This window comes from Aulonocara sp. 'chitande type north' Nkhata Bay, linkage group LG23 (assembly GCF_057382095.1).
Source record: "Aulonocara sp. 'chitande type north' Nkhata Bay isolate Kocher_YH1m ecotype deep benthic linkage group LG23, A_spYH_male_GT1.1, whole genome shotgun sequence".
Lineage (NCBI taxonomy): Eukaryota > Metazoa > Chordata > Actinopteri > Cichliformes > Cichlidae > Aulonocara > Aulonocara sp. 'chitande type north' Nkhata Bay.
The window spans coordinates 37,920,682-37,940,939 of NC_141365.1; the positions used below are offsets into that span (position 1 = coordinate 37,920,682).

At 38.9% G+C, this 20,258-nt stretch overlaps 2 protein-coding genes and 1 pseudogene across 6 annotated transcripts; 2 read left to right on the top strand and 1 right to left on the bottom strand.

The window, feature by feature from the left end:
* The first annotated feature begins 355 nt into the window (after positions 1–355).
* LOC147302370 (uncharacterized) lies at positions 356–1,248 on the top strand (annotated as a pseudogene).
* A 9,084-nt stretch (positions 1,249–10,332) lies between these two features.
* LOC147302371 (uncharacterized) lies at positions 10,333–15,561 on the bottom strand. 5 transcript variants are annotated; one of them, XM_086282809.1, is made up of 10 exons: positions 14,809–14,927; positions 14,570–14,676; positions 14,093–14,211; positions 13,574–13,990; positions 13,264–13,489; positions 12,935–13,084; positions 12,024–12,241; positions 11,782–11,935; positions 11,591–11,700; positions 10,333–11,026 (listed from the first exon to the last, which is right to left on the bottom strand). In XM_086282809.1, exons 2-10 carry the CDS (start codon positions 14,607–14,609, stop codon positions 10,715–10,717), a joined length of 1,746 nt encoding a protein of 581 aa, XP_086138935.1. In that variant the 5' UTR covers positions 14,610–14,676; positions 14,809–14,927; the 3' UTR covers positions 10,333–10,714. The 5 variants fall into 5 exon arrangements, with proteins under 5 accessions (XP_086138935.1, XP_086138933.1, XP_086138932.1 ...); XM_086282807.1 differs by having other exon boundaries at positions 11,591–11,935; positions 14,570–14,659; positions 14,809–15,561; XM_086282806.1 differs by having other exon boundaries at positions 11,591–11,935; positions 14,809–15,561.
* LOC147302372 (uncharacterized) lies at positions 13,990–19,019 on the top strand. The gene is made up of 3 exons (XM_086282810.1): positions 13,990–15,572; positions 16,545–16,643; positions 16,774–19,019. The coding sequence occupies exons 1-3, from the start codon at positions 15,192–15,194 to the stop codon at positions 18,898–18,900; spliced, it is 2,607 nt and encodes an 868-aa protein (XP_086138936.1). The 5' UTR covers positions 13,990–15,191; the 3' UTR covers positions 18,901–19,019.
* Positions 19,020–20,258: the final 1,239 nt, after the last annotated feature.

A 20,258-nucleotide genomic window follows, 5' to 3' on the forward strand; every position in this document is an offset into this window, starting at 1 on the left:
TAACATGGAGGAGGCGGGGTTTATGACCTATACTGCAGCCAGACAGCAGGGGGCGATAGAGACGTTTTGGCTTCATTTTTAGGAAGCTGTCGCGTTGTTCATGTTTTCTACAGTCAAGCTGTGTCCCAAAACGTCGGCTGCATCCTCCAGAGGCCGCATTTGAAGGCCGATTACTCCGGAGCGACAATGAGCAACTGTTTACCGGTGCCAAAAACTCAGCCACTGTGGGTTGGAGGTACAGCAACAATATGCCGCTTTTAATCTGTTAGGTATAAGGGAGAGAGCTTAATCTGTCTTTTAGTCGGAAGTGTGTACATTTTGCTATGTATACTGTTCAGGAATTAAGAAGATTGATATGCTCTATTATTTTCTGTCTGTTAAGGCCATTCTTGAGAAGATGGGCCTGCAGGGTAAAGTCACCCCTTTGCAGGCGAAAAATGGGACAATTTAAAAAAAGAAATACAAAGTATGTACAGCTGTATTCAAATATGTTTTTTTTTTAGCAAGTTAAAAACTTATTCATGTAAACCTGTACTGTTGCTTTTTTTGTCAACTGCCACTTTTTATTTCCTTTGCCCTTAGGACTTCAAGTATCCAGGGTCAGGCGAGGGAGTGAGTGGGAAGCCCACTGCTGCTACATGGCCCTGGTTTGCCCTCATGGATGAAGTGTTAGGACGGAGGCCTTCTACCAAGCCTCCAGTGCTAATTGCTTCCATCCATGAGGACACTCCAGGGCCCAGTTCAGCAGTGGGCAACCAAGTGTTGGATGAGGAAGAGCAGGAAGATGAGGGCCAGGTGGAGCAAAGAGGGGCAAAAAGAAAGAAGGACAGGGATGAGTTTTTGGATTAATCAGAGAGGACATGAGATTGCAGAGGGAAATGGAGGAAAGAAGAGCACAGGAGGCAAAAGATAGAATGGACAGACTGTTTGGTTTGCTTGAGAAACTTGTTGAAAAAAAAAAGGATTAAATTTCTGTAAATGCTTCACCTTTATTTGCATTGTTTTTCCTTTTTTTAAAAAAAAAAAAAGAAACTATGTACAACATAAATTTTATCAACACAATTAATTAAAATGTCTGAAAAAAGTAACAATAGAAAAAACAACAAAAAACATGAATTCTTACGAATTATTATTACAGTTAGGATTAACCTGAGTGTCCCAGTAAGCACAGGTACTTTTAACCAGGTCTGATCTTTGGCTGGGCAGGAAGGAAGTCTCGGGCAGTGCTGCTGAATGTGCTGCTGAATGTGCTGGACCAGGACCAGAGAGATGGAGGAGGTGCCACAAGCAAGACCTTGGTTTGTATTTCCAGCCAGTAAATGGAACATCATACAGGGTGATCTCCATAAGGTCTAGGGATGCTCGTTTCCACTGTCCACCGCATCATCTGTCACTTAGGTTTGTAGGGCTGATGTAACTGACGGCTGCCATGTCACTAAGATGTATTCAGAAAGATGCAAACAATCCTGTTAATAAAGATCTAACAAGTAATATCTAAAAAATGCTCTACTAACAGAATACTTGCCTGTTTAAAAATATTCATTGGTCGTGTCCAAATTCATGGGCTGCATCCTCCTGAGGACCCGGCCTTCGCGGTCTACGTGGGTCGGGTCCTCAGAAGGTCGGGTAGGCCGGAAGTAATTGGACGGTTTAGCCTTCTGATTAGCGTCACCGCTGTCTCGGTGGAGTTTAATAAACTCAGCCGTCTGCTCCTTGCTATCTAAAATATAACAGGACACTGGTGTAAATTCTCGACCGTCTCATACTTCTGTTTAATCAGTTTTCTATTTGACGTTTTGTCACGGTTTGCCGGGGCAAGCCGTGTGGAATATGAAATAGGACCCAAAATGCGGCAGCTCTGGTGCAGATGAGTGTTTATTTGACAACCGAAAATACAAAAAGCAATGGTGTGGGTACCATGAAACAGGAAAACCTAAACTGGGTAGAACTAATAACACAAACCAGAAACGAGGATGCAGGGAGGTCCGGGGAAATACATACGGGAAGACGCAGGGAGACCGAGGGGAAACAACACAGACGAACCAGCGATTACTAAGACAGAAAATACAACTTAAATACACTCAGAACACAGGGAGATTACACACAGGTGGGAGACACAGCTGGGAGTGATTAACATGACGAGACCAGGGAGGCAAACTGAAAACACTCACATAAGACGCAGACCTTCACAATAAAACAGGAACACACGGGGGGGAACAGGGTAAACACCAATTAGAGGAGAACAGAACCAAAATCTCGAAGAGAAAACACAAAACGCTGGGTCAAAAGGACCCAGGATCATGACACGTTTAGTCAGCTGTGTAAAAACCAAGGAGGAACCCACCCGGGGAATTAATAAGGTTTTATTTTATCTAATCTAATAACTTTAATCTCAGCCAAACCGATTTACTCACGAACAAACAAAACACTGAAAAAAGCCCAACAATAACATTTAGGTTGTCTAAGTGACTTATATATTTCGTTTAACCTGAGTAGCGAAAGAACGCGGTGATCTGAAAATGATGTGCCGGGAGTTGTGCCGTCCTCGGCCGCATCAGTAACCCTCGAGCTCCTGGCTCGCTATCGAGCTGGTGGGTAGCAGACGTCTCCGAAAATGTTGAAGCACTTTTGCAAATATGCGATATCTTGATAAACCGAGCAGATATTTGATGTTTACACAGCTACTTTCTCGCCTGAAAATATGTTAAAAGTGTAAAAGTGAGTAATTTTAAAACTTAGTAGCGGCCGCCATTGTTGGAAACTGGAGTTTGACTGGGCCACGCTATGAATTCTGGGATATGGTGGGCCACGAAGGACACACCCGACCCATCCTTCAAATTCGGGGAAAAGGAGGACGCATTTGTCGGCTGCATTCGGAGGAGTCTACGAATTTGGACAGCCTTTGGCGCGTCGCTGTGACGTAATTGGTCTACAAATGCAGCCTCAGGAGGATGCAGCCCATGAATTTGGACACGACCATGGTCTTGAGGTAGCTCCTCCAGGGCAGACACCTCAGCAGATAGCTGGTCACGCCAGGGAGCACCACTGACTGCCTCCAATACATATTTATCAACGTGTCAGAGCACTCCTTACGTTGTGGTACATCTTATCTCATGTTGCACATCATCCTCAGGTGCATCCTCCGGGTCCATAGCGTCACCAGCACCAAGGCAGATGTTGTATAGGACAGCACATGCTGTCATGACCTGAAACAGATGTTTTTTGTTTTTTTTAAAAGAAACAAATAAGGTGTTTATAAATGTACATACACTAAAGTTCCCATTATATCATTATAATTATTTGAAAAAGAATGGCACTATATTGTAATGACTTACATATGGTACAAAGGTGTGGTGCACCTCCAGCGCTTGAAGGAAGATGGCCCGGAACCTCGTCTTCATCATTCCAAAAGCACTCTCTATAATAGAGCGTGCCCTGGAGTGATGAGAGTTGAAGCGCTGGGCTCCCACACCTTGAACTGGCCTCTTGTACGGAGTGATGAGGAGAAGTGGATGCTGGAGACATGGGTACCCTCCATCTGCTAAGATGAAATGCCCTGGAGGAGGGTAAATGGCCTGCCGGTACAGTGGGCTGTTGCATAGCACCCTGGAGTCATGCACTGACCCAGGCCAGCCCACATATGTATCGATGAAGCGGCCCTGATGGTCACAAACTGCCTGCAGGAGTATGGATGGGAACAATTTCCTGTTTCTGTAGCACTGACCATCAGGGCCGCTGGGAGGCTTGATGCGGACATGGCAGCCGTCAATTGCACCAGCAGCCTTTAAAAAGGCTCTGTGTCTTGCTAGCCCTGCAAACCCATGAGACAGGACATCTAGGTCTTCAGGAGTCCGAGGGAGATGGATAACCTGATGGTGAATAGCCACCACCTCCTCTGTGACCCTGTGAACGATGTGGTGAACAGTGGAGCGAGGAATAGCAAACACTCTGGAAACAACTCTGTAGGATGCTCCACTTGCCAGCCAGAAAAGAAACACAAGGACCTCAATAGTGGCACCCCAACCATGTGGCCGATCCTGGTTAAGGAGGTTCAGCAGCACTTTCATAGACTCCCTGCTCAGATGAAAATCAGGCCTAGTGTCCTCATTATTAAAAAACCTGTCCAGGACTGGAACACTCCTTAATCCTGTTAAGCCGGCAGTACTGTGGTCTCACCTGGTGAAGGAAAATAAGGAAAATGTTTTATTCTTGTCATATGAATGTTGCGCTTGTTCTTTAAAAAAAACGTGTCAAAACTTTATTTTGATTATCATACTTAAGTAAAATTCACTGGTTAACTGATAAAAGAGTGAATAAAATCACTTCTACATCAGAGTTTTATTTAGCTAGTAAACAGATTTCAAATACACACATAAACGATGGGGAAAAAAACTCTTGATTTATCTCTTAGTCGGAGATAAATCAGTCGTCTGCGACGGCTGATTTGTTGTAACTCTTCGATTAACAAAAATAAGAGAAAAATACAGAGAGTTTCAACGATATCCATTATTTCACAGAGGGGGAGAAAGTGGTAAGGGCGGGAACAGCTGGTGACGCAAATCTGAAGGCTAGACCGTCCCATTTCACGTAGACCGCGAAGGCCGGGTCCTCCGAAGGATGCAGCCGACGTTTTGGGACACAGCTTCAGTGTTGAGAACCGGTTCCCACTGTTTCAATTCCTTGGAATTGTTTGTCATTTTTGCAAACAATTCCCTTATCGATTCCAGTCGCCCCGAATGACGTCACCACGTTGCGGAGCGTCATTTACCTGGGACGAAACATGGCGGCTCAAACGCTCAAAAGTTTGGTTATACTTTACGAGAACGGATGACAACAGGGCAACTTGCAATACTTTCAAAGTAGATATTTCATTTAAGGGAGGAAACACTATGAATATGCAAAAGCATTTGCTCACAAAACACACGATAACCTTAAACGAATGTCGTGTTTTTAATTCCGTTTCGGACTCGTGAATCTCAACCCAGCAGCAGCGGTAACGTTTGCACGTCCTCTCCCGTTAATGCGGCAGGTAAATCATCAACTAACAGTGCATATTATGTTAGCGCAATCTGCCTTATTACAAAACCTGCCATTACTGTGCATTTATGTGACCATGATGAGAGAGACAGACAGAGTCTGGCTGGCTCAGATGCTGGCACTTCTCGCTGCAGTCTACCGGTAGCGTCTCCTTTCAGGCCAGGATAGACGAATGTCACCGAGCAGTGACTAAGTCTGTGGTAAAAGGCTTGCACCCATTTGCCACAGCAGATGCCCCCGATTTTCAGTAAGTGAATGTGTTTAATTGTAGGCAGGGACATTACTGGATATTCTTGTGTAATTGCTACAGAATAATTTATGTTATACTTTGTTATTGCTACAGAAGAATATTTATTTTATTGTTTTACATTTACAATTTTTTTTCCTGGGCAAAAAAGAATCGATAAGAGAATCGATAAAGAATTTAATTGAATCTGCTTAGGCCGCTGCCCCCGCGACCCGGCCTCGGATAAAGCGGATGAAGATAGATGGATGGATGGATAAAAAATTGAATGGTTAAACAGAATCAAAAATGGAATCGGAGTCGTGAAAATCTTATCAATACCCATCCCTAGTTGTGAATGGCTGCTGAAAGTTGCTGGCAGTCTTCCATGTAAAGTACGTGGATCGTGGTATTCTGACAGCCACAAAGGGATGACTTTATGAATGATTTCACCAAGACAGCAACCTCCAACTACCACCTGGGAATACACATCTTTTCCTAGCAACCTCTAGTTGCAATGGGATTATCAAGTTGTCTCTAGGTCTGTGTGACTAAGACGTTAAGTGTTCCACATTCTTCTCGGCATTTATAAGCCATCTTTGATTAAAAAAAATAATAATAACGTAAGGAAAGAAGTGTGATCAAAAAGTGCTGGGAATTGTCTCATAACAATCAAAAACTACACCTGATTTAAAATTGGACAGTTTCTCCTTCAAGGCCACCTCAACAAGTATGTCTGGATAGCTTTAATCATAACTGCTATTTTTAGATCACACAGGTACTATTCTGTCTTATTGTACTTGTACCTCTATGATGCTTGCTGGACCTCATTCAAGGTGGCAAGACAGCAAGCCTAAAACTTATGTGGAGGTAGACAATCTGACAGTCAAAGTAAGTGATGTGAATGAATAAAGCCTGATCGGGTGTGGATAAAAATCCATGCATTTTCAGTTATTGGTACACAATGATGGATGCTACAGTTTTTGTCAAATTTTTCTTTAAAGGTTCTTCCTTGGAAGCTCCACAACATTATGGTCATACTCGCCAATTAATGATACCACTGTCAAGGTAATCAATGGTATCACAACTGGCATTTTTGAAATCAAAGATTGTTGAAATCAAAACACATCCATCCTTTTAGATCCATATTGAAATGCGAGCCACTCAACCTTTAAGCAGCCATCTAAAAAAAAAAAAAGCAGTAGTGCTAAAAGCCTCCAGTTCCACAAAAAGTCACCTTTTCCAGAACTTTTGGATCACTCCTTGTATTTGGTATAGTTTCACTATTTTGTTGAGATCTAAAACGCTCAATCCCTTTCAAGCATTTTGAAGCATGTTGACGTGACTGTCTTCTGTTTGGTGACATCTGTATTGCCTCTACAAAGGGCCTCAAGGACAACCTAGCTGCTTCTTTATAGTGCATTTGAGTTCTCTTATCTAGCAAAAGATATAAAGAAAACTCTGTAGACAGATAAGCTTAAGAAATCCTTACAATACCTGTTATATTATGTTCTCATCTCTCTTTTTGCCTCATATCAAGTTGTTCCATAATAACTGTATCTATATTTCACACTATTCATCTGAGTCTCCTAAAAGATTACTTCTGCATGAGTCATCACAATTTCCACAGCACACGCCACATTTTTTTGTAATATGGGTAGGGACTCTCCAAATGTCTGAATAGATTTGTGAATTTGCTGCTATACAATGTAACAATAGATGGGCCCTATTTCAGAGTATTTCTCTTTTGTAAAGGTGAATATAAAGAAAAGGCAGTGCATGTCAGTTTCATTGTGACCTTCCATATTACATCACGCTGAGCTGTCCAAGTTTTCAGTGTGTTTCATCATACATTCATGGGATTATGTACATTTATGACATTCTTATTTATTTATTTTCAAAAGAGTGCAGTCCTAATTGAGTTTTTAAATCTTTGAAGCAAAAAAAAAGTCAAAATGTTGGATCAAAGAGGTGGAACATCATTCATCTCATGTGACATCTAGTTATAAGGTCTACCATTTGCCAAGCTTTGCACAGAATGTTTGCCATGTCATTCATCCATTCTGCCTTGGTACCCATTCATTGTACATGGGGACTTGGAACATTATCATTATGTCTCCGTGCTGTTCTCCTCAAGGCTATACAAAGCCTTTTTTGAATTTTTAAAATTTTTTTACTACTTCCAACTCATTCATTTTTCATCAGCCCAGGCTTGTTAATTAAAATGCTGAATGGCACACTTTAAGTTGCAAACACAAAATTTTGTTGTTTGACCTTTTCTTTTTGCCAATATGTGACGCTGCCTGAGTATGACGTGTTGATGAATGGATAATGTACTATGCAAGCTGACAGGACTCTTTGGGAAAATTAATGAGAACATAGTGAGCAAGAAAGGAGACTGTTGAAAAGAGTGAGTTTCTTTCTCTCTCTCTCTCTCTCTCTCTCTCTCTCTCTCTCTCTCCCCCCCCCCCCCCCCTTTTTTTTTTTTGATTTACTCTGCAAGGATTATGTTGGTACTCTCACTCGCAACTGGTTAATGGATATAATGTTGTTATGTATCATGTGGACACTCAAAAGAGTGAATGATAAAAGAGATGGCTGAGAAAAAAAGGTAAACTCAGGCATGTCTAAATGACAAGAAATGGAGAAAGCTTGCCAGAGACAGGTAGAACAGTGCTAACCACCATGGATGTCATCTGTCTTTGCTACATTAGTGCTAATGTTCGCTGCACCCCTGTTTGTTCTGCTGAACGTTAAAATTAAATATGCAAATTGTGACACAAAAACAGCATTTCTGAAATGAATCGTTGTCAGACAGTGTCATTTATAGTACCTCGTCTGAGCAACAAAACAATTTCTTCCATCCAATTAGCTGCATGCTGTTTGAAATTCAGCTCCCTTCATCTAAGTGCTAGGACTTCTTTGTGAAGTGGGATTTCACTGACTCACGAACTGATTAATGAATTAACTGATTCCTTTCCTGTTTCCTTCCATCCTTTCTCTCGTCCTTCATTCTGTCAGGGAGCACTACCAAAATGAGGGGCTAAAATGGATAAAATCTATTATCTGGTGCAAATTAGTCAAGCCTTCTTGACTATCTCATGACTCATTACTGAAAAGGTGAAAATGATTCTCCAGTAGATTAACACATCTTCATGAAATGTAATAAATGGTCCTTAGCCTTGATGATGACCACATGTTTGGCAGATGAAGACTTTCTCCGAAGTCCCAATGGAAATGTGCGATAGCTTACTATATGTGCGGGAGCTTATAGCACTGATGTGCAGCATTAGAGGACAGACTTATTGGACAACTCTTTAATGGGGGCTCCTGAAGAGTGTAGTGTCGAGTTTGACATAGCCAGGTTTTCTTTGTGTTAGTCAGTCAAAAATACCGTTCAGTGCTCACTCTTAGTTATTGTGTTATTCTTTGCCAGGTGAAACTAGCATGTCAACATTGCTATGCACACTCAAGTTTTCAGATTTGTACTTTTCAAATAGGTTTATTTGCCATGGTAGACTGCTGCCACCTGCTCTCAGCAGAGGCACATACATTCTACCAGGTAACAGTAGTACTTAATATATATAAACTATCTTTGAAAACAAGAAGAAGTCAGGACCAGGTTGGTTGGCATAAGTTACTATGGTGAACTAGCTAGGTCGGGTTGTTGTATTTTTGCCCTACAATATAAAGCGGATGTTGTTGTGATTTAGAGCAGCGGTCCCCAACCTGTTTTGCGCCATGGACCGGTTTATGTCTGACAATATTTTCACAGACCAGTCTTTAAGGTGTCGCGGAAAAATACAGCAAAATAAAACTAGTACCAAACAAAGAAGATTTATTCCTAACACATGGGAAAAGACCCAGGGAAACCGAGTTAACGATAAAAACGATTAAAAAAAAATAATGCTAAAAACCGATAAAACGCCTGAAAACCATGAATTTCACGCCCGAGCCTCAACTCTTGCAGCTTGGTACTAAACGAGACCGGTCCATGGCCCGGGAGTTGAGGACCACTGATTTAGTGCAATAGAAACAAAACCGAAAACTGAGATAAAAAGAAAACATCTTTTTGTCACAATGTTATCTCAGACTCAGCATATAGTCACTCGCCACACTAGGTACAAACCTTTTATTATGGGGTTGGACAGTTACTTCAGATGTGTCAGCTGTACAGCTATGATGTGAATCTCCTGTTTAACCAGGTCCCAAAGGTCCTCTATTGGACTGCCATCAGGTAACTATAGAGGCCAGTTAAATAGTGAAGGTGATATGGTACTAAGAGACCTAAAGTAAGCCAATATCTCCCACATTATTAACCTGTCTTCTTCAAGGTTCATTCTCTTCTGCATGCCTTTTTTGTAGCGAGTAGCTATTTGAGTCACAGTTGCATTCCTATCAACTCATAGGAGTCTGGCCATTCTCCCTGACCTCAGCCTGTCAGTCACCAGCAACAAAACAAGCTGTTCAAAGTCATTTACAATCATCTTTCATGCCCGGTTTCCTTTCATCAGATTGTCTTGACCATGTCTTCGTGTTTAAATGCATTTGGTTGGTGCCATCTGATTGGCTGCACTGCAAAAATGGCTAGTCTATATTTAGGAAAAAAATACTACATTTGATACAAAAAGCACTGAAAACAAGTGAAATTATCTGTCCATGCAGCAAGTTTATTTTACTTAATAAGAAATCTTGAAATAAGATTTTTTAATCCAGAAATAAAAGAACACATTTGAGAATTGAAGAGGGTTAAAATAAGCTTTAAAGAGCTCAATTTAAGATAAAATTACTTGATATCAAGTCCCAAATATTAGTTAAATATGCTAAATTACAGTCTTTTTTTATGTTTTGAATTCTTACTTGCAGCAAATGAATGCACTGCAACGAGAAAAATAGTTCTAATACTATGAAAAACTACTCAATATTAGTGAAATATGATTAATTTGTTTCTTGATTCAGGTTGGCTTATCTTAAAATAGAGCCGAATCAATATTAAATCCAGGCAAAAAAACCTTAAAACAGACCTTTTTCCTACTCCTTGGCTTCTACTGAAATCACAACCAGGACAAGAGTGATATGCCAACATTTATTTCTCTCATGAGAACAAAATCCTTTTTTTAAAACAAAATAGGGCTGCTGCACAATCCCTAAAAGTCTAAATCAACCCTTTAAAAGGCCTAAACACAGAAAAAAAATTACAGTTTTGGCCTTAAACTTTTGTGACAGTCACATAGTCTCACAATGTTATAAATAATGGCATTACTGACTTAAAACTTTACATGCCTCAGGTAAAGTGTCACTAAGAAAAAAAAACAACAACTTTCATTTGTAAAGCATCTTAAGTAAAGCCGTTTCTCAGGACATTGCTAGGCAAATTAGGAACAAAGTTGTACAAACGTACTACAAAACTAAACAAACTGCAAATGACCTGATAAAATCCTGCTTGGTATTCACCTATTTTTCAAAGAACGACTTCCACTCAGCTATTGCTTTCTTATATGCACTAGTGGCATCTTGATCATGGATGGCATCAGTGATTACCTCAGTTTGTATGACAGAGAGGACCGTTGCAACACATTTTGGGTATGTTAAGTGCAAGGTGTAGTAATATGCCATCAACACCAACATTCCTTCCCAGAAATCCTCCAAGGAGAGAGTGGTCACTGGTATGTTTCCTACAGCAACAATGCTGGTTGTTCCATCAAAAAGCAGCACTGGGGAGGAGAGAGGCCGCTTCTCCAGGTATAGCATTGCATCTTCACCTGGCTAGAAGAAGCACAAAAAAAGGACAAATTCTTCAAGATTTTAAATGAAAGGGTTGCTGTGCATCCAAACAGCTTAAGACACAAATAGCAATATCAAGAGTTTAGAATGCTCCAACTGATTTACTGTTGGAATAGAAGAAATAAATATAAAATATCTGACTTACATAAATATGAAATTTTGGAAATGTATTAATTCTGAGCATGAATTTTCTCTAATTTGCAGCATTTTTATCATGTCTATTTGTGCTTTTTTTTCTCATTTGTTTTTTAAAACAATTTCTTTTAACTTTGTTACATATTCTAGTTTTTGAAGGCCTTTTTAAATATATCATTTTACTGCTTCTACTTGTATCCTAACTGCAATGTGCTTTTGCTCTGTGCTGCCTCTCTGGAGTAGGTTTTGAATAACAATTAAGAAATCCTGAATAAGGAGTAATTTAATCCCTGCTGAATTGAACTTCGACCTACTCTTATTAAGCAGGAAAAGCAAAATAATAATATTAATAATAACAATACAAGTAAATGGAGTACAAGTTACAGTGGCTGGTATTGCAGCTGTTCTCACCTTGAGGATATGAAGGAGAGCCTCACTGGCACTTCCCAGCCGCTTTGGTGGTGTAGTTTTTGAAGGAAAAAGAGATGGAAGTGCATTGAAGAGAGTGACAGTAAAATCCACTGTGAACAGAGAAAAGTATCTCAACAAAGCAATCCGAACATATCTGATGTGTGGATTTAATGTATGAAAAGGCCACTTACCTCCACGTACATCCAAGGGGAGAGGAGGTTTCAGGACCTTCTTCCAAATGCCATAGAACTGCACTTTCGAACAAAACTCTGCCCATCGACCCTTCATTTGATCTATGTATTTGCAGTTGGAGCCACCAATGATGCGACGCAGTTCATCCATCGCCTATGACAAAGTTGTGCTCAGTTAGTCAAGAACTAACTAAACCTATCCAGAGAAAGCAAGGAATTTAACTGAAGGTAGTTGAACTTACATTTTGTATGTCTTTGAAGCACGGGTATGCTTCAAATATTTTTCTGGGCCTGTCTTCTTCCCTTGTAATATCTGCGTCAATAAAAGTTCGTCTGGCCTCAAACTCCAGGTCCAAAATTTGAGCAACGTCACTTTGGTTGGGTTTTGCATTGGGTTTCCTGTACATGTTGCTCAAGGTTTTGTAATGTCTTGCCTGCATCTTCAGGCTGTCATGGTCTGCTAGGGAAAGCAAAGAGCAATTGTAAGACATGGTGTAACTAGACTTCACAAAATTCAGATTTTTCTAATCAGTCATTTCTAGTTGCATGGTTGTTTTTAAGTATAATATTTCTGAGAATTAATGTTTAGGTTAAATATGTTTGAGTAATGAACTGACCCTATATGTCCTGATCATTTCCCTTTGTGTCCTTTTCTTATAATGATCATGGATTTATGTTAATTGTTAGTTTGAACAGAATCAAATATTAAAACGACAGTTTAAGATGCCCGTGAATAAAACTGTGGTGAAAATAAGGTAAAGGTTGTTTACTGTGTATATCGTTCACATCAGTGTGAACAGTGATTATGAGCTGATGGATAAAAATATTTTAGGTAATTTGATCTATGACAGAAACACTGTGATAAGGCATGATAGATGTGACCAGCATGAGGATTTACATGTGTAAATAATCAGCACTGAGTAACACCCATTACAACACAAAGTGTTAAAATACTTACTATGGCTAACTGGCAAACTGGAATGAGGGATCTATCATATGTTGATTTTACACACCAACTCGAGTTAATGCCAAACCACTATGATTTATGGAATAAACACTTAGAACGGGGTTCATTGCTGCAACCATATTTTGGAAAGAGCTGTAAGAGGAACCACAGTCAGACAGAGGTAGATAAGGGTGATGGTGGACTTACCAACAACATCATCTGGAGGTGCAGTTGAAGGACCTATATCAGCCCTGGGTGCAGAGCATGAGGCTGACTTGGATAATAGTGGTAAAGCCAGGGTAGTATTGTTTGACGTAGTTGGTACAGTGGAGGGTAGCGGCAATTGGGATTCTTTCTCTGAGGAAAAAACAGAAGATGAACAGAATGTAATAACAGGGAATAGCTAGAAAGTTAAGGAAAATACTCAACACTGTATAAATCTTGTGATGCACTCTGAACAGAAAACTGAGGGCAGGTGGTCTCTTTGAAGTTTTAGATGTCCAAAAGTCATTAGTACAGCAGACCAAAGTACACACCTGCATTTGAGTTATCCTCACTGAGGTCATCATTGCTCTCAAGAAGTATGGTATAGTCACTTGAACCACTTGCTTCACCACTTAGGTCACCTTCAGTCCCGTTGTCTGTGTCATCTGAGCTGAAAAGAGTCTTCCTGGGCCTGCCTCGTTGTGGCATGGAGCCCTGCCTCTTCCTTGGAGACTTCATATTTTGGAGTCGTTTGTACAGTTTGGTGTAGATGGTCAGCTGTGGTAAAATAATATATATTTGTACATTCTTTTTTTTATCTCGCTCAATTTTAGATATTGTAGTGAGTAAAGAATGACTTACGTATGGCATGTGTGTGTCAGCATCACGTAACATGGGGTAATAGTCGACAATCTTCTGCGACATTGCTCTCATTTCGAGTTTGGAGGGGTATGTTACTTCTTTCCCCATGGGACTAGCACGGAGGATTGCAACCATGCTGGTGACGGTGTTCCTTACAAGTCTGCAACATAGCTCCTTCGACATCCTACAGTCCTTTTCCTTTCCACTGTGGAGCAATGCAAAGTACTGACTGCGCACCATGTCCAACTCTGAATCTGTATACACCACATACTCTGGTGGGTCTGGCATTTTCATTTTTTTGTCAGCAGTGTAGGAAATGGGAGTGGAAGTTTGAGGCTGACATTGTGACACATCAAAGCCGAAGGGGTTACTCTCGCTTCGATGGAAAGTGTTGGCATCTTGGTCAGTACTCTTAAACTATAACAGTTGTGGGATATAAACAAAAATACACAATTAGGCAAATTAATGCTAGACAATATGGACAGTAATCATCTTCTTAGTGGTATAATGTGTATTTACCTTTTGGCTGATAAAATCCCAAATCTTCTTTCTACGGAAGAAATTTTCATGGCCCGGAAAAAGATCCTTTAGGTCATCCCGGGTAAAGCTCCTCAAAGTTTCCTCATCAATATTCGCAGCTGTAAAAGAGAAAAACAACTTCAAAAGTGATATTTATTTCTCTTTTCCTGGGCGTGGCTTATTACATATTGAGGTCATTTTTTTTGTCAATAAATGTATTTTAGCAATAAGTAATATTAACAGGATAAAATGTCAAACTTAAAACAGTTTATCAAATATTTGGGAATGCAATAAAACTATTTTTGGCTGTCTTCAAGAATGATGTTCCAAGTCTATTTTGGCAAAGACAGCTCAAGGCTATAATGTGGATAAAGTTCAGAGTAGAGTGCAATCCTAGCTCCAAGTTTCAGAAATGATGCTAACAGATGCTAAGGCTGCTTAGCTAACGTACCAAAATAACTGAAAAATAAGACTTACCCTGCAACACAGACAGTATGGCATCGTCAAAGTTGTCCATGCCGTGACAGCAGTTCTCTAGTTCGGTTCCAAAGCCTCCACTCACAGTACCTGGAAATATCCTACGGCTTAAATAAGAACATTTAGCTAAAGTTAACACATTAGCTAGATTGCTAACTAGCAGCCCTCACAAAACACGACTTTATCTTAATAACACCGTTGTACCATAGTATTTTTCAAATCAACTTAATGTTACCAACCTTAAATTACTGTTCACTTTGTTTAGATAAATAATTTTGATCTTCCTAACGGTCCTGATGGTTAACAAAGCAGGGGAAAAGAGTTTGTCCCGCGTGAAAGTAACGTCACGACAGGAACTGAGAATGCGCTTGCAGAAAATTATTTATATTTAAATTTTTTTAAGTAAAAAAAAAAGAAAATAAAAATATAAATTCAGTCTTAAACACTTATTGCCTAAAAATAAATATAACTGATGTAATTTAAACCTGAAAAATTGGATAATTAAGGATGCATATATTTTTAAAATTGCCTACCTTTCCCATGGTCCCACACTCTCATCTGTGGCCTTCAGTGGAGAGCGGTAAAGTAAAGCTGCATTGCTACTGCGCGAAAACAGTTCACCATGGCGCTCTGGAGATGTATGATCTGTTTTATCTTTGTTTCTTTAACTCTGAAGGTGCTCCTTAGCCACATAAATGCAGCTCATGGTCGAAGGCAGGATTTTTGGGTTTACTGTGGAATAGATGGCTGTGAACAAGATTTCAGAGTTTTTAACTCATTCTTTCGCCACATTAAACGGACGCACCCTCTGTATTTGACGAATGGAAGCCCACCAAGAGGATGGAGGATCCCCCCAACATCCCACTCTTTAGGATCGGAAAATTTTGGTGTTTCAGTCTTTGCCAACTGTAGTACTGCAACAACAACCAGCACCGTGGAAATATCAACTGGTGGATCTTGGCCTGAAGTGCAGGAGCCTCAGGTTGTTGACAGCCCGATCACGGTAAGTGTTAAACTAAATAAAATGTAGTGTGGCTTCTGATGACAAATTTAGCTATGTCTAACTCCTCGTATTTGGTCCTATATTACTTTTAATCCTTTTCTCCATTTTTAATCAAGAGAAATTTAACGAGATCTCGCGATATTATACCGCTAGATATTGTTCTTCAATCTGTTACAAGCGATTTCCACCATGGTTGGATTTTAAATCACAATTTCATCCTGCAGGATGAAATGAAAAACAAATAAACAGAATAGCAGTTCAGTGTAGATAGTACAGGCTATGCTGCAGCCGGAGAAGGCACACACTCTGCGGCTGGCATGTCTCCTGGTGAAGTTTGCATCAAAGACACTCTCAGCGCGTTTAAATCGTTCAATGTGACAGCAATTTGGGTATCTCGTAGGAATTACAGTTTCAGGTAAGACACAGAGTATTTGGAAGCACTGTAAAAAAATCTGTTGGCTAGAAATACTGTCAAAACATGGATAAGAATGATTTTTTTTTGAAAATTAAATAAATTAATAAATGCATACAATAAAATATATCCATATACTAATACTAACATAAATTCTAAGTGCAAATCTAAATTACGTGATTTAAAAATACATAAATAATTTAATAAATACAACAAACATGTAAAGAAACTAATATCTAAGTGCGAACAAAAATTCATTATTTAAAAAGATAAAATCTCATTCTCATGAATCCAATCCCTAGCCTCATCAAAACAATGGACAACCCCTTTTTTATTGTTTCTTTGTCTTTGATTTCTTTTCCATTTTTTTTCTTTATTCCAAAGAATGAATATTATATTATCTTATATTATATTGAATATTCACAACTGTAACACTAATCACTGTCATGCACTTTGTTTTTTAATGGACCAATCATTAGGTGTAACTGATTATACCTGTTATGTAAGAATTTCTATAATTGGCCAGGAGTTTGGACTAACTTTGTTTTTCTGCTCTAAAGGAAGAAGCTGTTGCTAAAACATCCTTTACCAGACACGATATTACCAGATCTGCTGCAGCTTTTGCTATCAGTGTTCAAGAACAGTGCCACTTATCACAGGTATGTTATAGTCTTAATGGATCAATACATTACATAAGGCAATGTCTTACTTGTTCATAATGGAATTCAGAATATTTTTTTTTTAATATAAATGCAGAATAAGTTACTTTTGTTTCAAATGTTTTCACAGAGAACGGTCAAACATATCATCTCAGGAGTGCAACAGTATCAGGCTGTTCTTTTGGATACGCTCAAGGAAAGAATGAAGACAGTGTTTGAAGATAATGCCGAGGGAACCACTCAGCTTCAAGATGAGGCTTTGGCTACATTTGATAAATTCATGGATCCTTTCTCCACCATTGCATATGGACAGTGTAGAGCCATAGGGGAAATGTTCTGTCCAGTCAACGCCGAGGAAGTAGTAGTATCCCAGAAGATATGTTGGGTAAAGCAAGGTCTTTCAAGGGTCATGTCCTTAAGGAACAAAAGTTTTTACTATGTACCATTAATTGAAAGTCTAAAGCAGTTAATGACTAATGAGAGAATCTTTACCATGTTGAACACTGCACCACAAAGAAGCAGAGAGGGATTCTTCTATGATTTTAGAGACGGATCCCTCTTTACATCTCACCCCTTGTTTTCTCAGAGGCCAAATGCATTGCAATTAATACTGTACACAGATGAAATTGAAATATGTAACCCCTTAGGGTCCCATGCTTCTGCAAACAAATTGGTCATGTTTTATTATACTTTAGGAAATATTGATCCAAAATTTAGGTCAAAGTTAGCTGCAATACGACTTCTTGCTATTGCTAAAGCAAGTGACATTTCTCAGTGGGGTATTGATGTTGTACTGAAAAGAATACTTCAAGATCTATCACTGCTTTACAATGGTGTAAGGATTGAAATGTCAAATGGTGAAATTGAATTGTTTGGTGCTGTTATAGCCATTTGCGGAGACACGCTAGCCCAGCATGAGATTGCTGGCTTTAAAGAAGGGATTGGTTTTGCTTATAGCAAATGTAGACACTGTGAATGCAACTTTGATGATATGCAAAGTGTTTTTGAGGAGAAGAAGTTTGTTCAAAGAACTCTGGAGAAACATATCAGGCAGTGTTTTGAAATAGATAAAGCAAGCACAGATTTATTGAAAGCGTCCCTCAAAACTACTTATGGAATTAATAGAAGAAGCAGACTAGTTGATGTTCCTGCATTTGACCTGATCAAACAAACTCCACAGGACATAATGCATGTTATTTTTGAAGGTGTTGCATCAATGGAAGTTAAATTTGTATTAAAACACCTAATTCTCTCAGGACAATTGGAATTAGACAAGTTTAATTCAGACATTCAAAATTTTCCTTACTCACCTCTTGAAATACGGGATAAACCATGTCCTATTAGCTTTGGCACTTTAGCGGCTAACGACAACAAATTGAAACAGTCTTGTGGACAGATGCTAATTCTTTTAAAAATATTACTTTTTCTTTTGTATGGTGTGGAGAGTGAGTATGTTGTATTTATTAGAAAGTTAATTATGATAGTTCAAATAGTTCTTGCTCCCATTATTTCTTTACAAACTGTATTGCAACTGAGAAATATGATTGAAGAACACCTGTATCAGTTCAAGCAACTTTTTCCCGAAGCCAATATAATACCTAAGCAACATTATATGTTGCATCTTCCCAGTCAAATCTTATCCCTTGGACCTTTAATAAGGAGTATGTGCATGCGCTTTGAGGCAAAGCACTCCTATTTTAAACAGTGGGCTTCTAAGTTAAATTTTAAAAATGTTTGTAAATCCCTAGCAAACCACAATCAATTTCTTGAGTGTTGTCAAAATGAAATAGGCACTGAACATCCTATTTTTGCGAAAGAAAAGGAATCCGGGCCAGTATCAGCTGTTAAAAATAATGAATATGTTAGGAAAAAAATTAAAGAATTTTTTGGAATAGATGTCATGCAGTCTGTTGTCTCAGTGAAATGGTATGTTCTAAATGGCAATAAATACATTGCTGGGAAGTCCATGATTATTGCAGATGTGGATGGCACTTTCCCTGTGTTTGGACTGATAAAGGATATCTTTTTGATTGACTCATCTTTTATTGCTTTTGAGTACCAACGCTATGAAACTTTGAATTTAAATGAAGACTTATTGGCATATGAAGTAACTGTGCCCATTGTTGCTCAAGCTACAGAATTAGCCCATGAGCTCATTGATTACACTTCATACTTTTCTATTAGTTTTAAGGACAGTGTGTTTGTTCCAATCAAATACAGTCTTTCTGATATTATTTCCCATAGAAATCACCCTTAAGATTAGGGTTGCACCAAGTATTGGCTTAGTGTAGTTTGTGATGATATAAGTTGACAGTCATTAAATGTTCCCTAAACCAATGTCAATGTTGTACCACATAATGCTGGCATGCTGGGACAAACAGCTGTCTTTCAAATGTGATTTGTATCATAAATTGTGGTTAATTTTTTCCCCTTATATGTACAACTTTGAAGTCAGACATGATTTTGAATAAATAATATTTTCAACAGATGCCTTGTGTGAATTTCCTAAATCAAGCAAATTGAGTTTGTCACTCTATCTTGAAACAAGTGATATTTTGAGAGACATCTGGTGAGAGACCTAATGTAGGCTATTTTAAGAGTTATTCTTCCCATTTCTGGATTTCTGTACTAATATAGACACAATTATATGGTTATTCTCGATTTAAGTTTATTATCTAAAATCCAGACTTAGAAACAAGTAAATCCTTTTTAAAACAAGGCAAATAATCTGGCCTGTCTAAAAATAAGATTTTAAATCATGGCAAGCACCAGATAATTTGCAGTGTGATTAGATATTTGCATTAACAAGTAGTTTTTCAAAATGTATCCCATAAAGTAGTGGGGAGTGTACTTTGCTAAACCATCAGTGGGTTCACATTCAAAATGGAAATCCAGTAGTATGAAGTAATATCAAAAGTCAGCATTAGTTAAATCCAATTCCTCCTGTGAATAGTTTACACAGAACATTATGGGGAAAATGGTAGGAAACAAATGATATCTTTAGAACTTATTCTCAAACCCAATCCAGAGTCAGTATGACTCCAGAAGCTCATTCACTGGAGATACTTTTCATATTGCTAAGGGCTTTTTAGTACTTATGAGCTTTGATGAACAATATATTCACTTGTGTCTTGAGGTTGTTAAGTTAACATTATGCATATGCTGAGGATGCTGACTATCTCAAGACAGCCTTGAAAATGTAGTTTTCATGCAGCAGGGTTTTAGCTTACATTAAGGGCACCAAGATCATGTACATTTTTCTCAGTGGATTTGATGTTGGAGAAATCCATCGACTTGTATCTTATCTTCTTTAAAACTAATCATAACTATCAGCACCATTTGGGGATTTTAATTTTAGTAAAACTTACCCATAGTCTCACCTCTTTTGTATGTGGAGCAAACCGTGACAAGTTTAGTGAGTGCATACAAAAGAGTTTGTATGAGCAAATCCAGGAAATTCAGGTCACATTAAAGAAAGAGTGCACACAGCTGTGGTTAGCCCTAAGGGAGGGAACATACAGTCACTTAGTCACCACTACACCGCTAAAAGCAACTTAAACTTCTTCACACAGCACTTGAGAAAGTTTCTTTCTCCGATTTCACTAAGGTGGAGAA

Bases quoted from the DNA above. Each gene is read 5' to 3' on its own strand.
- LOC147302371 (XM_086282807.1), bottom strand. From the start codon at position 14,609: ATGGACAACTTTGACGATGCCATACTGTCTGTGTTGCAGG. The intron at 14,212-14,569 runs GTAAGTCTTATT...TCTCTTTTACAG, and splicing joins CATACTGTCTGTGTTGCAGG to CTGCGAATATTGATGAGGAA. The intron at 13,490-13,573 runs GTAAGTCATTCT...ATTTTACCACAG, and splicing joins CTGACACACACATGCCATAC to CTGACCATCTACACCAAACT.
- LOC147302372 (XM_086282810.1), top strand. From the start codon at position 15,192: ATGGCGCTCTGGAGATGTATGATCTGTTTTATCTTTGTTTCTTTAACT. The intron at 15,573-16,544 runs GTAAGTGTTAAA...TCTGCTCTAAAG, and splicing joins TTGTTGACAGCCCGATCACG to GAAGAAGCTGTTGCTAAAAC. The intron at 16,644-16,773 runs GTATGTTATAGT...ATGTTTTCACAG, and splicing joins AACAGTGCCACTTATCACAG to AGAACGGTCAAACATATCAT.